Raw genomic sequence first — 17,429 nt, 5'->3', positions numbered from 1 at the left:
ATAATGTATTTGTGTTTGTTTTTAGTCTGCAGCATTTGTATTTCGAGAATGTTTCAAACTCTTCTAAATTGTGAAACATAATGTGTTGATTCCATTAAAAAAAATATTTGCCCTGTGACTGAGCTCACTAATATTCATAATTGTAAATAAGTTCTGTTAATCAATGAAGGAAAGATATGTAAATGATATGCAAATTATTATGCAAATTAGCCCCAGCGCTATGCATTTTTTCTGGGGAGAACCCTGAAATTGTGTAAGAAAGTAAGATTGCAAACTATGGCTTTCATCTAAACTCTTGACAAAAACTGTAGATAAAAATGTTTGTGTAATACAAACCATTTAAAAGACAGATGTTTTGAAAAATATTTGTTCTGCTTATATGTTGACATTTTGTCCTACTATTTACCAATATTTTGAGGGATTATTGCCTACCTGAACACATCCAGACAAAAGGTCATGTAAAACGTGTGCACGCTTTTTCATTATTTTGACATCTCTAGGTGTAGAGTCTAAATGTTGCCCATTGATAATGGGATTGGCAAATCGATTACAAAATTCTTTTCTGGTACCAAGCAAATTAGGCTTCACAAAGCTAACCATACAATGATCTAAAAAAATAAAATGCATAGTTATGCGAGATAATATAGAAGGCAGACACATTTGTTGTGTTAATGTTACAAATCTCATTACGTGCCGAGCATCAAGATCGAGTCAGCATGAATGGCAAGGAGTAAGCATGTGCTGAAAATCCTTATTCTAGAGCTTCCGAGTGACAGAAAAAGCTTGCTTGTTTGTCATAATGATGAAACATGTATTTTATACTTTCAAAGAAAACAGTTGTTGGTAATACCAGCCATGCATGTTCAACTTTTTTACCACCAGTTTCACCACCTCTTTGCATCATAAATTCACAAAATAGTCCTGTTCATAGTCTGCACCAAAAATAAACATTTTTTTTTTCAGCTAAAAACTGAAAATTGATTCAAATTGTTTGTTGGCTTCAAAATTAGGGTTTATTTCCAGAAATATTGTAGAATACAAGAAAAAAGTGCAGAAAAATTTGGGCAAGAAATTCTGGTGGTGAAAAAGTTAACATTAGATGTCATGGTGTCAAAACTTTTTAATAAAAGATTCCTAACGTAAGTTTACTCACATTCAACTAAATTGTTTTGCAATGGAGTTCCAGTTAAACATATTCTCCTCAATGTTCTTATATTATGCATTGCCTCAGATATGGAGGAGGCATCATTCTTCAAAATGTGTCCCTCATCACAAACAACAATATCAGGACCTGTAGAAAAAAAAAAGATTAAAATAGACTGATTAATGATACATAAACAAGATATGCGTTCCAAATCTTTGTTCTTTTTGATGATGAACAAGACTCATTCTATGAATTAAATTGCTTTTGTAGATTATTGGTTGTCATAACTTGCATACCAAATTCATCTGACTTGGGGCCCATGCTTGACTAAACCCTATTCTGTTTAGCAACTAATTTCACAATTTTAATTCCACAGAAAAAGGACGTGCCATCCCTCCTCATCTGGCACATGAGCGAATATTGTCTTTTGACCAATTTTTTGGGTGGGGTACTTAACTTAACGCCCACCCACTTAAAATCACAATTTTGTGAGCTGAGTACTCTGTGTGCTAAGTTGGAAGAGTACAGTACTTAGACCAGTCTACGTACAAGACATAGAAAACATACGAGAACACTCACCCAGCAGTGTTCCCTCTAAGCCTTATTTTCGCTCAATTTTCTCAGATTCAATTGTAGTTTCTCAGTGAAATTTTGTCTTTTGAGAAACTTTCCATGCATTTTGTATGCAGAAAAAACATTTCAAAGGGAAAATGGGAAAATTTTCACAGTATTTTCAAGATTAAAAATATTTAAAGGGAACAGTGCTCACCAGGATCTACAAGAGTATCATGGAATATTTTCTTCAGTTTTTTATTTCGTATTCGTGATCCTTTGGATAGTGCTCTGTACATGTCATAACCCATTATTAGTATGCCACCATCATCATGCCACGCTTGCAAATTATCAGCTCTTCTCCAGTTGTCTTTGACACTTGCCATCTCGTACACCTACAAATTGAGTATGCACTGATCAATAACAAAAAGCCTGTAAGTTGTCACTCAAAAAGACATGTATAAGCGATCAGTAGACCATGTCTTAATATTTTCCCAACCCATTTATCTGAAAAGTTCATTAACCCGAAAGAAAGATGCTGTGAGAATGAATAAACAAACTATAGTCCAACCTGTCTATAATGGTCACCCAGTTGACCAAGCCAAAGTGACCACTATAGAGAGGTGGCCTTTCTGTAAAGGGTGGGCGTGTCTTAACCTGAATCAGTGGGCTTGGCATTTGAGAAAAGCTATTAGGGAATGAATAGGTAGGATTGGCGCATGGCATATAAAATGTAAATGAACACACCATATTTTATTTTGAACTGTTTATTAGTATGAATAAATAAATATGTACAGTGTTTTACAAAACTCAGTTGTCATACTACATTGTATTAACATTTTTGTAATGTATAATTCATTATAACAAATCATGTTATTGTACATGTACTCACATTGGCTTAAAAAAAATCACAAACTGACGTCTGTTTTGCTTGGGTTATTTTCTCGCTGTGCTTTTTGCTAAAAATGTCCTCTAAATCTGAAATAGTACCCAACATATCGGATAGCCCCTGTCTAAGCATAAAGTCCTTCAAGTCATTAATAGACTGTGCTGCTTGACTGAAGTTCTTGATCACTGCTGGTGTTTCTGGTGGTGTGTTCTCATCACTGTCATCTTCTGCTTGTTCATTCTCTTCAAGCCGTTGTAAAATATCCACTGTTGTGTCATTCCAGTCATGTGGTTCTGTATTGCAGGTTACAAGCTGGTCATCAATATCAATAATATCTTGAAGGGAGCAGCCAAACAACTTTTCAGACAGACTGTTTAAATGTTCTGAATCACTTTCCAAGGGTTCTGCAATGTCATTATCTTCTGTAATAGGAAATAAAAAACATGGTCAGAGTGAAACAGACACCAACATAAAACAAAAACAAAAAACAATGGTAACACAAATAAAAAGAACAATCCTTGTTAACACATAAACAAAAGGGATAATGCTTTGTTTAACTGTAAAAATCGCCTCTCAAAAACCAACAATCTATCATAAATATTAGAGGAAAATGTGTTGATTAAAATAGTACTCACCATCTACAGTCGTTTGGTTGAATCCACAACGATTAAAACACTTCTGAATTGTTGTTGCCTCTACTTCTTTCCAAGACTGGCTACCCACATTATAGTATCTAGTACATTGGTTTCCCGCAGAAATTCAGAACCACACTTTGATTTCTCTTCGTCCATTTTTCTGATAATATGGCGTAGTTGCCGCTTTCGGAACTTGAGTTTCATAGCCTGGATAATTCCCTGGTCCATTGGTTGTGTCTTGGATGTGGTATTTGGTGGTAAAAAACACAGCTTGATATTGATTGCTCAGTGGCACTGTTGGATGGGATGGTGCATTGTCTATAAATAAAGGGATGTCCCTGTTTTGTTGCTTCATTTTCCTGTTGAATTTTTTTAAATAATCCTTGAATATCGTTGAATTCATCCATGCTTTTTTGTTTGCATAGTAATGCACAGGGAGTCTTTTCTGATCAATGTTCTTGAAACAACGTGGTTTCACCGATTTTCCGATGATCAAGGCATTTTCCTTCTCTCCTTCAAGATTGGCACATAACATGACAGTCAAACGTTCTTTAGATTTGTTACCACCTCTACACTCCTCGCCTTTAATAAACACAGTGTTGTTCATTGACGAAGCTTTGAAAAATAGGCCCGTTTCGTCCAAATTGTAGATTGTCTCTACTGTTGTAACCTGCAGTTATAGTTGGCAGTTTTAAGTTTCCACTCTTCAATTGTCTGATTATTGACATCGCCACTTTCGCCGGTCATTGTTTTGAAACCAATACCATGGCGATGACGGAAACTGTCCAGCCACCCGTTCGAACCTTTAAAATCGTCCACACCCAAATCTTTGGCAAACGATAGTGCTTTTTCTTGCAACAGTGGTCCACTGACAGGGATTCTCCGAGCAGTTGCATCTTTAAACCATTCCCATGTCAATTTGTTGATTTCTTCGTTACCAGTTTTTCTTATCTTTCTTTTTTGGTCGCCTGGAACGTTATCTTCGAAATCTCGTACATATTCAGCTTTTCGTTTTAAAATCGACTGAATCTGTGTTCTTCCGACACCAAACTGCTCAGCTAACTTTCGCGATCCAATGCCACCACTCGCTTCAGAAAGTCGGATAACAGTCAACTTATCATTGAGTGAAAGCATTTTCCTAGGATTCTTAGCCATTATTGCGATGTATATCTGGTGATGTAAAACTGCCACAAAGTGGCCGTTAAAGGGAGGTGACCGTTCTGAAAAGGTGACCGTTAATGCAGGTTGGACTGTAATGTGGAAAATTACAATGTATGTATTACCAATATGTACAGTGAGAAGTATGTTATGACCATGAATCTTTTGTACATATCGTCCGCTAATTGGCTGACAATACAGCTGTGTTGCAAGGAATGTTGCATTAAGGAAGTCAGTACATTGTTATCTCATTTGAAAAAATTTAAACTCCATTTCATCAACAATTACCACCCACATGACCTATCAGGTCAATAAACGCATCTTAGGTCAACTTGTGCATTAAAAAAAAATGTGGGACAAATCGTTGTGCATCAATCTTTGGGTGATTTTGAAAACGCACACTTATAATGAAACCATTTTACTTGGCATTTCATGACTAACCAAGGATTTGGATAAGTTGTATGTTAATATATTGACTGAGTATCCATGAACATTTGTTTCTCATCTGTGAAACATCATAAACGGACTTTACTGCGATAGTTTCTGACTAAGCAATTCATTCATGTTTGTTTTTACTTGAAATTTGTTCTATAATTTCATTACCAGTACTAGCATAATTAAAACTAATACAAATCATTTTTTTTACTGTAAAATGTCAACATTTAGAGATGCCTATTTTAGAACCAACTGTTATCTTTCTCTTCTTGCCTTGAGCCTAAATCAGACTGACGCTTTAAAAAGTGTGCACTTTTACAACTTAAGGTAGAGATGCAGTTTATTTGGCTTGCTTTTTAATTGAGTAATTAGACAATGAAGATGGTATTATATATCCAACATGTTATATATTTTCTGAAAGCTTATTATACAAACTTTGTAAAACTTGTCTTTATTTTAAATATCCAGAATGCGTTTTTGATTTTGGGTCAAAAATATGCTTTTTTGGACAAAAGTAGTTTAAAAAAAATTAGCTTAAAAACTTCAAGTCCGTTTGTGGATAAAATTACATCACTGGATACCTTGGTATACCACTAATTCAAATGCGTCCACTCATCTCTATAACGGCTTTCAAAGTCGCACAGCATGACCTAAAAGTTCACTCTTTTCTATGTTTGCATAATTTATATATCCATGTTAATTGCGGACTTGTTATTTTTGTTCCACTCGCCGTAATAAACTGTCCGGACGCATTTTGAAGGGGGAACACCTTGTCAATAATGTGTGAAAATTTCGAGGCAAATGGATAAAGCGTCTATCAGCTATTTTAATTTAAAAACCAAGAATTCACCAAAAATAGAAGATGAGAAAAAGGCTAATTTGCATAATTGCGCGTTAAACCGGGAATTACTGCTTTGTCATACTTTGTCATACTTTCTAGACTATTGAAATTGAAAATTAACGTATAGACATAGACATTTTATGTAAAATCGTTGGACCAGAACAACTGCTCTTGAATATATTAATCAGAAACACGTCATTCATACCAGTGTTTTGATGGGGTCGGTAAAAACATGTGTCAATGCCCAGTAAATATGACGTCATCTCATTAATTATTAAACAGGAGGCGGTCCTAGGAAGGTGACCTTTTATCACGATCAAAACATCATGGCTTCTCTTCGATGTATTTTCAATAACAAATCTACGAGTATTTCAGAGCCTATGGTTTACCGTTAAGAGTACAAAGTGGGATATTAAATTATTTATTCTCGATGATTTTTATGTAGTATTGAGAACCAACTCCAGGAAGTGAACGCACAATAATGAATAATCGCATAATCCTAGAATCGAAACGCGAGGCACAGAAGTTTTGTTCATCGTTTCCAATTCTATTTTTCCCACTGCAACATATTTGTTAAAAGAAATATTTGAATTCTGTTCGTTTTTTAAGGAGGCAATTTTTTATTTTTTCCGATTTTGGTAACGCCTTATTCAGGGATTTTCTAAGACAGTCGCAGACAATCAGCGTATGGATGTACGTACAAAACATGCTGTTGTACTACCGGCGACGGTCGCCTGCAAGAAGAGAGCTCCAGCTCCTAACGTAAAAGTTTTAAAATTTCGACCGGTTTTAAATAATTAGTGTTGGAAATGCATTTTCGAGCAGTCAAATTTTTCTGAATAGAAAACAGCAAATGAAAAAATAGGAGTGCTAAACAGTGTGTTCGTTAGTTTAAAAAAAATGGAATGTCCGTCAAATTGACGTAAACTTCCCCATTTTTCACGGAAAAAGCAAAGGTCGTGGCCGAGTTGCAGGCTAAAAAACTCAAAAATCAAAACAAAATCATCAATCAGTAAGTATTATGACAAGGAAAACAAAACATCAGACGCGGAGAAGCCGTCAGCGCGTCAAAAGAGTTGTTAATGTATCAAGTTACCTCTCTCTGTGATTTATTTTTCATTGAAATTATTTGCTTGTTTTCAATTAATTTTAGCGTACCTCTGCAATTTGTTTTAGCATTGTCAGTTGTTTGCTTCATTGAATTAAACGGAGTTCGTCCGGTTGCAAACAAAGCTGTCTCGCACCACCTAGCAAAACTTGCAAATGATCAAAGTACAGGTATCCATTGGACAAAAGATGCACGAAAGTTTGTATCTCCCGGACCCAGTGCAATATATCCGGTTAGAATCAAAGCTCACGTGTCCCTTATTTGAGGGACCAGATTCTGCCTTAAATTCGGGATGGGATTTAGAAAAAAATAAAATAGGACTTTTAAGGTGTATTTTGGCGTCATTTTCGAACATTTCAATCATTCCTGATGCCTAAAATAGAGTAAGTTTTACCGTAGTCATTGACGCCTATTCAAGAGTATGATGTTTATTGTGACTAGCGTGAATGGGTAAGCTTCGTTTCGACAATGAGCTGTTATCACTGTAAACAATGTTAAATTATTCTTCACATGCTCAGTTTATTTTTTGAAAACAATTATTTAAAAATAAAATCTCTCAGTCAATCAGAAACTCGGATTCACGTCTTCAGGGAAAGTCACGTTTGAACGCTCACATCGATTTTGTTTTTCGTTCGGCGGGCTGATGCCTTCAGTGTAGCTTTTGCCCCTTCCGACATAGAAATCATCTGAATCTTCTTTCTACCCCTCTTTCTTTTCACACTACGCATAATGTAAAGATAAAAATTAGGAAAAACGCCGAGGAAATATAATGTTTGGTTTGCTGGCGAGCGAGAACTAATTTGAGAATAATTGCACATGCGCGTGAATTGAATGAACTATGACCCGTACAATCTCGATTTGCATATTGTCAATCAAAGGTCCTGTTATTTGGTTACTCATGCAAATTAGGCAATTGGACATAAACATTGCCACGTGTGAGTGTTTTTTATTTTTAACCAGAAAATAAACAGCAATTTTAACAGTTTTCCAATAAGAATTCATTGGTCAAATTTTCACAGAATGTTCTTTAGATAAAAATCTATATAAAAAACGAAAACTACTATTTTTGATTGAAATTCACAAATAAACTGCATCTCTACCTTAAATGCTCAAAAGCAATCTTGAATAAGATTACAAAATGAAAGTACGATTGATGCATTATTAAATCAAGTTGCTTGCTCAAATTGAAGAAGTCCCCTTGCCAGATTCATAGAACTCAACAAGTTACAACATCATGCATACTTACATCCAGCCTGTCTTTAGGTGGTAACCACATTTCACATTCTTTAACCCAATTCAGGACTGTATTTAGAGGTGCGACCACAAGACATGTGTTCATTTTACATCGACGTGTGCTTAAAATTGTATGAATAAATGTAAATACCTGTATAAAGAAATTGCATTATTATTATTATTGAAATATTACTACACATCATAGCCCAAATTAAGTCAATGCTTTGATCGCAGCTGTTTGCATAACCCACAGACATAACATTGTTGAATGATCATATGTACAGTTGATTTTGTAATAATTTAACTGATATTTAATTCTAGATAATTGTATATTTCATGATCTACACTTAAAAAGTAAAATCAATTACTGTAAAATCTGTATTAGAAGCTGCGGCTTCAATTAAAATGCTACAATGCAACAGAGGGGATGCGACTTCTATTAGAGCATCTACACATATGAGAAACAATGAATTTTTGGTTCTCAAATGTTTAAAAAGAATTTTTCTTTCTCAATTTTTCAAAAAGAATGGGTGTGGCTTCTATTAGGGATGCGGCTTCTAATACAGATTTTACAACAAATATAACAAATCTTAATTGCCATGTAAATTTTCATTTTAATTTTGTGAATGTGAATAAAAAACTTACTGATAATGTTTTGCCTAAACCCATACAATGAGCCAAGATGCATCCTCCGCCCTCATGACCATTTTTCAGTTTATCATAGGTTTCAATACAACAATCCCACATGAACTGTACAGCTTCTACTTGATGTGGCTTCAATTTTTTTATCAAGTCTTTGTTAACTTGAACTAATGGTTCATCGCTGTCAGGTTTAGACTCAAGCACCAGTGACATAGTCACTGGACATTTCTGTGGTGATTCATCCAATACTTGTATAACCTGAAATTGAATTATGTACTTAGAGATATCTATACTCGCTATGTGTACATGTGTTACAGCTAGGTTACATGTAGTAGGTGGTTAAGCAGGTTTGCGAGTTGATATTATCAAGACTGAATTGTATCTATTTACAGTTTCACTTTTACACTCACAAATCTTGAATGGATTAACCATATTTGTTCCATCTATGTAAATGACAGGTGAGTCTATGGTCAAAGCAAGACTTCAATGAATCAACATACAATGAATGCAATTTTTGATTTTTGCATGATTCTATTGGAGATGCACTTCTTATAGAGCAAACGCGGTTATGCTACTCCAGTTACGAATCATAAGCCGCAACTGTTAATGATGCAGAACTAGACATTTAATCTCCCCATACCTTGCAACTTTATTATCATGACAGACAATGCAAGAATACTGTAAAACACATTGATATAGCTACATGCCACTGTAGGGAAATTGACTAAACGCAGGACACAACAGAATCTCATTTTAGATAAAGTGCCAACAATCCTTGTGAGGATATACTTTGTTTTTCATTATTGATATCCTGAATTAGGGAAATTACAAATTCGCTAAAATGACATGCTAGCGAAAAAGACATTTTACAGTATGCAAGATTTCATCCCAATTAATAAATTAGAATTAGAAAAAGACGTTTTTTGAGATCACTGCGACTTCACCTGTCCTTCAATTTCATTACAGGCAAGAAAATAAAAAGACGCACATACCTGTTTGCGTCTCTCGGCAACCCTTTTTCTTCTTTCAGCTTCTTCCTTTGCAGCATTTTTAGTCTCATCTTGCAATTTATCTTTAGTTAAAACTTTTCGAATCTTCCTCCTTCCTTTTCCTTTTGGACTCTTTCCTGTATCTGTATCGTCACTCTGTTAAATTGAAATCAATTACTGTAATATGGCTTCAATTGTCACACAAGCAATGTCAGAGATGTGCCAGAGTAAAAACCTAATAATACATAACAACATACCTTGGAGTCAGAATCTGAAGAGTTACTTCCAACTTTAATACGCCTTCTCTTCTTGCCCTTTGTTTTCTGGTATGTTCTTGTTTTTTTACTGCCTTCTGTGTCATCTGATTGTGATTTTTTCCTCATTGAACGGGTCTTTCGTCTCAACTTTGATACATCAATAGAGGAATCACTGCTTGAGCCATTTGATGAAATTGATGATGATTGTGACGAACTTCTGTTTTTGCGTTTTCCCTTTCTGTGAGCAAATTCATCACTACTGTCAGATTCAGATATTTTCACTCTCAAGAGGCGGTTCCTCTTTTTTGATTTTCGTTTTACATCAGCAGCATCATCATCATCACTATTACTGCCACTGGAAGAACCTTCCTTTGTGCTAGTTTGTGATCCATCATTACTTTTCTTTTTCACAGACTTTTTTTTCTTTTTAACTTCTTCCTCGCTACTACTTGTATAACTGTCACTTGAATCAATATCTGAATCATCACTATCATTTTCTTTCAAAAGTTTCTTTCTCGAGTCTTCATTTTCATAATCTTCATTTTCCAAGTCATTAGTATCTAATAACTCCTGGTCTGACCCAGCTCCATAAGACTCTTTCTCCTCCTCATCTGAGCTTGAACTACTGCTTGATTCGTCTTCTTTTTTCTTTTTACAGCTGCTATCATTTTTCTCTCTAAGACAAGCTTTACTGCTGTCACTATCCAATCCTGTAACTGTGTTTTGCGTCTCTGTAGTACTCTCAGAATCTGAGTCAGAGACTGTTTCCTTGGATATCACTTTCTGTTTCGGTTTTGAGCGTTTTTTAAGATTCTTAGACAAACTATCAATTTCATCTTCAAGTTCAGAATCAAAATCTGAAGAATCTGATGTGTTTTTACTGCGCTTTACTTTGTCACTACTAGTTATCGTCATACTGTGTTCAGTATCGGAGTCTCTTTTAGTGGTACTGTCAGCTCTATGTCTTCTTGACCTTTCCTTAGCATCTGTGCCATCTTCAGACAAAGACTTGCTATGTCTCTTTGGAGTGTGCTTCAGTTTTCTAGGAGTAAGAGAAGATTTTCCAAACTTCAGTTTAGCCCTTGTCCTAGTACGAGTGTCTTCATCACTTGAATAATTACTTCCTGTATCAGATGATCCACTTGAGTCATCATCACTGTCAGCCAGTAGTGATGCTTGTATTTCAGCCAATAATGCACGTTCACATTCAACATCTAATCGACTTCGTCTACCAGATGATGTTGATGGTTGTGGTTCATCATTACTCTGCTCATTACCTCTACGTTTATGTGATGATTGTCTAGTCTTTTTGTGCTTCTCAGGACTATCTTCACATTTTGTAAGAGCTCTTTCAAGCATTTCTGTCCTTTCTTTAATATCTTTCAAGACATTCAGTAGATTTAAACCTTTGCCTTGACTTTTAATTTTCATTGATTTCGCCATATTTTGTTTCCACATCTCATATGCTTCGCTTCCCATCTTGTCTTTCTTTTGTACAAAAAGGTCAACTCTTTCAGTATCACCAACTAATCTTTGAATCTCCTCAGTCAATGATTCACTTTCTGATTCAGTTTTGCGCTCCAAACTACTGACAGAGCTTCGTCTTTTTTTTTTCAATCCTTTTTGATTTTTCAACTGCTCAAATAATTCATCGCAGTGTGTGGTGAGATGCAGCAATGGTTTAGAATCACAAACATAACACGTCCAATTCTTGGCATCATCAATGGCTGATAATTCCTTCCTACCCAAATTCCGTTTGATACAAGCCCGGCAGAAGGTAGCAGTGCAGAAATCACAACACACCAGTTTACCACCTTCACCACACCACTGACACTGCTCATCTGTACCATCTTCATCTTTAGTAATATTATCACTTGTGTAATAATTATGGCATCTCTGAAATAAATGTAAAAAAGAATAATTCAATACATAATCTTTGATGGATAGCAACATTTTAAAATCATTAATAGAAGACAAGATTTTTTTTTATTTGCACATATCTGGTAATATTGTAAACAAAACTAAGATGGGGTAGGTCTATGTTTTTATTTTATTTTTTTATCTGAACTAATGTCATTGTTGTCAACATGATGTCACTGGGCATGCTGTTCCATACTGTTATGAAGGAGCATACACGTTAAGATAATGAAAACCCTAATATACAGTTTGATGCATTGTATCAATAATGTTATGAAAAAATGGCATGAAGCTTAGGCCATTAAAGCAGTGTTCTCCCAAAAATTGTCTCAGGGTTGTACCTAATTTGTATATAATTTACATATTAATTCAAATTATTCAAATTTTGATAGAAATCTGATTTACTGTATAACAGTGACAGCCAGCAATGCACATTCCAATTAAAGAATTGAAGATATCACACCATGAAATCTGAGATCATGTATACCTGTCATGATCAAAAAACATTGGAAATACTGGCATTAAAAAATAGATCACTCAAAGTGAAATACCATCAGCGTTGCAGGCAACCTGTCAGGGTAGTAGTGTAAACCAGAATACACTGCATTAAAGGCCATATCACTGATAGAATGTAGCAATCATTTGTAATTTCTTCAATAAAATCACCACAAGGAAATACTCACTCTGCATAAAAGAACATTCAACGTAGGATGCCTCTTAATAAATGCTTTACTGCTTGGATTAACTTGTTCACCACATGATGTACAGTGTACAATACCAACATCAACAACACCATGGCTAACTAGGAAAAAAAAGTATGAAGATAGTCGTAGTTATTCATGAGAGAATTACACAATCAATCAATCCAGTATGAATGAGGCAGAAAATCATCAAATCAGCTTGAAGAGCGGTGGTTATCGTGCAACGCATATTCGAATTTCATGTAAACAATGTATTTTTACAGGCGTTGTGTACGTTGCTACAAGTCACATATCAAAGAGAACGGGTCAACCACCGCCCTTTAAATTTTGCAATTAATTGTTTTTTAAACCATTTTGGAGAATCTAAGGGCTCTGTGTGAAAATAATCATTTGGGGGAAGGAAGATGCGGAATACTGAAGATTTATAAGATGTTGTAGAAGAATCGTCACTATTAACAACCATCCAACGAACATGACCCAGTGCATGAACAAATTTCTTAACTAATGATAAATACACTATAAAAAATAAATACATACGTCGCGATGCAGATGAGGATCTTTTATTTCTTGATTCATTACTTTTATTTACATCATCGGGAACAGCTTCTGGTTGTACAACAACAGTACCTAATCAAACAAAATAATATTTCAAAGTCTGTAATTCCTGTTTGATGGGGAATTTCATCGGGCCATCAAGACAATTGCTGTGACAACAATCCGCAACCACAAGGGCTAATCAAACAAAGCTTAGAAAGAACTCCCATGTGCTGAGAGTATTGGAGACACATTAAATATAATTCGAAATTACTTAGCTGAAAACTAATTTTGCAAATCAGAAAATTAATATGAACAGATTTGATTGTAAAATTAATGAGGTCTGCGCAATGTAACAGAAAATCTATGTTTCCAAGTTTAATTGAAATGTGATTAGAACCAAAAAATTATGAATTATTATGCTTATTAGGGAATTAATATGAACAGATTTTTACCCCAAACTAACTAGGTTTGTACATTGTCCTAGAGCATCTTTGTACCAAGTTTCATTGAAATGGAATAATTAGTACTTTAGATATCAGTGTGAAAGCTTAAAATTGGTTAATTATGCAAATTAGGTAATTAATATGTACAGATTTTAGCCCACAATTATCCAGGTCTGTCTATTGTCCTACAGCATCCATGTACAAACATTCATTGATATGTGATGTTTAGTACCTGAGATATCAGTGTGAAAGTTGGAAATTGGTTAATTATGCAAATTAGGTGATTAATATGCACAAATATTTACCGAAAACTAATTGGGTCTCTGCATAATTCTAGATTCATTGAAATGTGATGATTAGTACTTTAGATATCAGTAGAAAAGCTGAAAAATAATTATGCAAATTAGGTAATTAATATGCACAATTATTTACCCTGAAACTAATCAGGTCTTTGCATAGTCCTAAAGGATCTATGTACCAAGTTTCATTGAAATGCGATGATTAGTACTTGAGATACCCTTGGAAAAGCTGAAAATTAACTAATTATGCAAATTAGGTGATTAATATGCACAAATATTTATCGGAAACAATCAATCTCTGCATAGTCCTTGAGTGTGTAAGTACCAAGTTTCATTGAAATGTAATGCTCACTACTTATATCAAATGCTGAAAATTAATTAATTATGCAAATTAAGTAACTAATATGTACTGATATTACCATAAAGACTATCAGGTCTGTGCAGTGTCATGTGACAACTATGTACCAAGTTTCATTGAAATGTGATGATTAGTACTTGAGATATCAGTGGAAAAACCGAAAATTGACTAATCATTATGCAAATTAGGTAATTAGTATCCACGGATTATTACCAAAAACTAATCAAAACCTAGCATTAGTTCAGAGCATCTATGCACCAAGTTTCATCAAAAACCGATGTATGGTTCTTGAGATAGCAGTGGAACAGTCGGACACGCATACACACACACAGACACACTAACTGCAAAGACTCCCATTACCGGTATGTGCTTCGCACATGGGAGTCAAAAATGAAATAGGTCAAAAATGCATGTACACAAGTAGTAGTTAATTCTTGCTCACTGCACAGTACTTAATCGATATATATATATACAAAAACCTCAGGGACATTTTTTGTCAAGATGGCAATTCTTTTAGATCGTAACGGCTGTAAACAATATGTAAATCATACAAGACGTATAATGGCAATGTGAACGGCAAAGAGCACCTCATATTGCTACATTTTAATCGTCAAATAAACAATCTTGTAATCTTCTTTTTATAACAGCAATCTTTGGAATAAATTGTTTTTATTCACATAACAAAGAGCAGTGAATAGAACACAGGGCATAGATAGTGAATGCTTTTATATTTAAAGCGGAGGTGTGTCGCCTACGCATACGCAAGAATTGAGTCCCAAGCGATGATAACACACGCTAAAACGCACAGGGTCATGAGTAGACGCTTGTTTGTAAACACCGACACGCTATGGCCGCTCGGTGCATGCGTAGGCGACAACTCCCCGCTTTAATAGGGTTCTATCACTCTTTGTTTGGTCCTCGGGGTTCACCCATTGAAATGGGAACTACTGAGCTCACTTGCTGGGCATGCCTATTGATATACAAATCTATTGAAGTGTGGTTGGGCTTACTTTCCAGCACACACAAATGAGCTCAGTCTGTGGACATTAGATTAGAGTTACTGTACATAATATTTGGAAGCACACAACCGGCAGGTTAACAACGTCAATAAATTACTAGTAGCACATTAAATCGAGGCAATTACATGAATACATTATATTTCAAAACAGAGTGTATCCAGCTGCATTATTGATGAATGTTTATCCATTCGATTCAACTCTGCCAAGTTCAAAACATCATTAGAGGTCTATGAAAAACTTATTACCGGTAACTCTCAGACAATTCAAAATTTGAAATATTCATATGCTTTGCAATGCATCAGACTTTTGTTTATAAAATCGACTTTACTCTATAATAATTTGGTACTTCCCCAGAAACTAGTCACTTCCAAAATCAATGTGTTTTGAAATTACTTTGATTCATGAGTTCTGAGCAAATCTAGAACGCAACTACATTGACACTGATACCTCTAATAGATCTTCCAGTTACTTAGCAGCCATCACATGAACAACTTTTTTTCATGCAACAAATTGCATGGGCTTGTACGGTGCATAGAACAAAGGGCACAAACTTTGGGCTATTTAACTCAAGCGAGCCCAAAATTTAAAGCAGTTTCAATGCCCACTTGATGAGTTGGATCTGGTGGTACTGTTAGTATCATATATTAGTATGCATTTACATAAAAGACAGTAGCATGTCAACAATTAAATAAGTAATTTTTTTGTTACAATTTTTGGCGAATTGCTGATTCTGTTTGTGAGTTTCTATTAGAGCATGTACGGACACACATTTTATTTTGAATAGACGGCCATATTAACTGATTTCAAGAACATAGATCGTAAAAAGTGTGCGACTTGCTGTTTTAACACGCTGTATACTGTAAAGGGGTTAATTATTCACTGGGTTTTAATTTCGCTTATTTCGCTGGCTGGAAAATGCGCTAAATTAAAACTCAGTGAGTATGTAAAATTTAGCATTGAACACATTATCTAAATGATAAAACAGTGAATTTAAAACCCACTGATTATGCCTGAAATGGTAAATCAGCGAAATTTAAACCTACCGTTAAAGTCCTATTATAAACCGCGGTTTATATTACAATGTATCAATTTTAAAATTGGGATCAAAAGCTCAAGTTCGGGGTGCGGTTTCTATTACGTACATATTGCAATCACTAAATGGGCGTGGTCATTTTTTGTCCACAACACATGCACAAAACAAACAATACACCGTACAATCTCTTGAATAGGCGTCGGGGAAGAGTGAAAGGCCTTATTTTGGTTCTAAAATAGGCGTTACGAAATGTTGAAAAATTACAGTCAATCAAAAAAAAATTCTACATGATACAAAAAATACTCAGTATTTTTAATGTAATATGCATTTATTTTTTTAATTTTCTTGGTAACGAAAAGTATATTTTAACAGAAGTTTCAAATAAAAACACGAATGCACTGCTTAGTAGCAAATGATCACATAACGGTAGCTCGATCCGGCCATGCTGCTGGTCACAAGTGAATAACTTACTTGTTTTCGAAGTGTTGATATTGGTGATTATTATTTAGTAGTGATTACAATAACGCACGAAAAATAAATTCGTTGAATTGTTATAAAATGCAAGTAAAATTCAACTTAGTTTCCCCGTAAGCGAATGATTTCAGTCACATGTAAACAGCCGATACGACATCCGCCATGCTTTTGAATGCTCACGTGACGTATTATTGATCGGATAGGTCTAGTCGCTAATTAACCAATCAAAATGCTGGATGGTGCCCACGTGTCTAAATTACATAGCTCATTTAAATATGTTAATGACAGTTCAGCGACCTCATGGTGAACGCAACACGGAAGAGATTTACCGATAATGTAGTGCAATCTTTTGCCTTTGATTTCCATGGGAAAACGGCATGATCTTTTTTTTAAATCAAGAAATTATTTGTTTTCGAAAGATAAATTATTCTTCAATGCTCAGTTTAACACTTTTACGGTGATAAATGCTCATTGTCTAAAACTTACGAAACACAGACGTATTCAGAAAGAGTATTGACAGAGGTCGCCGCCAGAACAAAAGCAGTTTCATTGCCTGTCTGACATCTTATCACCGCTGAACAATAAATAGGTGTGAATATTTTTAGGCATGTTGTCGAAACAAATGAATAGGACTAGGAACAATGCCGTTTTGGAACAGCTGGTTGAAACAATGAAGTCAGTCACGGTCTTGTTGAATTGGGAGTGCGGTTAGTAATAGGTACTTTTCAAGTTTTCAATTTTTGTTAAGAACTCTTTAACCCCGAA

The 17,429-nt window shown here is 35.0% G+C and overlaps 1 protein-coding gene across 1 annotated transcript in view; it reads right to left on the bottom strand.

Annotated features, from left to right (window-relative positions):
• Positions 1–17,429, bottom strand: part of LOC100378932 (uncharacterized) — a 49,341-nt gene that overhangs the window by 20,260 nt on the left and 11,652 nt on the right. Inside the window, exons 5-13 of the mRNA XM_085497752.1 lie at positions 13,039–13,128; positions 12,484–12,602; positions 9,884–11,779; positions 9,630–9,782; positions 8,641–8,895; positions 8,009–8,146; positions 1,914–2,091; positions 1,154–1,291; positions 433–608 (exon numbers count right to left, since the gene is read on the bottom strand). Coding sequence (XP_085353878.1) covers positions 433–608; positions 1,154–1,291; positions 1,914–2,091; positions 8,009–8,146; positions 8,641–8,895; positions 9,630–9,782; positions 9,884–11,779; positions 12,484–12,602; positions 13,039–13,128 — 3,143 coding nt within the window. The remainder of the gene's footprint in view (positions 1–432; positions 609–1,153; positions 1,292–1,913; positions 2,092–8,008; positions 8,147–8,640; positions 8,896–9,629; positions 9,783–9,883; positions 11,780–12,483; positions 12,603–13,038; positions 13,129–17,429) is intronic.

This window comes from Saccoglossus kowalevskii, chromosome 4, assembly GCF_978046115.1.
Source record: "Saccoglossus kowalevskii chromosome 4, keSacKowa6.1, whole genome shotgun sequence".
Taxonomy (NCBI): domain Eukaryota; kingdom Metazoa; phylum Hemichordata; class Enteropneusta; family Harrimaniidae; genus Saccoglossus; species Saccoglossus kowalevskii.
This window is presented reverse-complemented; position numbering and strand designations above follow the sequence as displayed.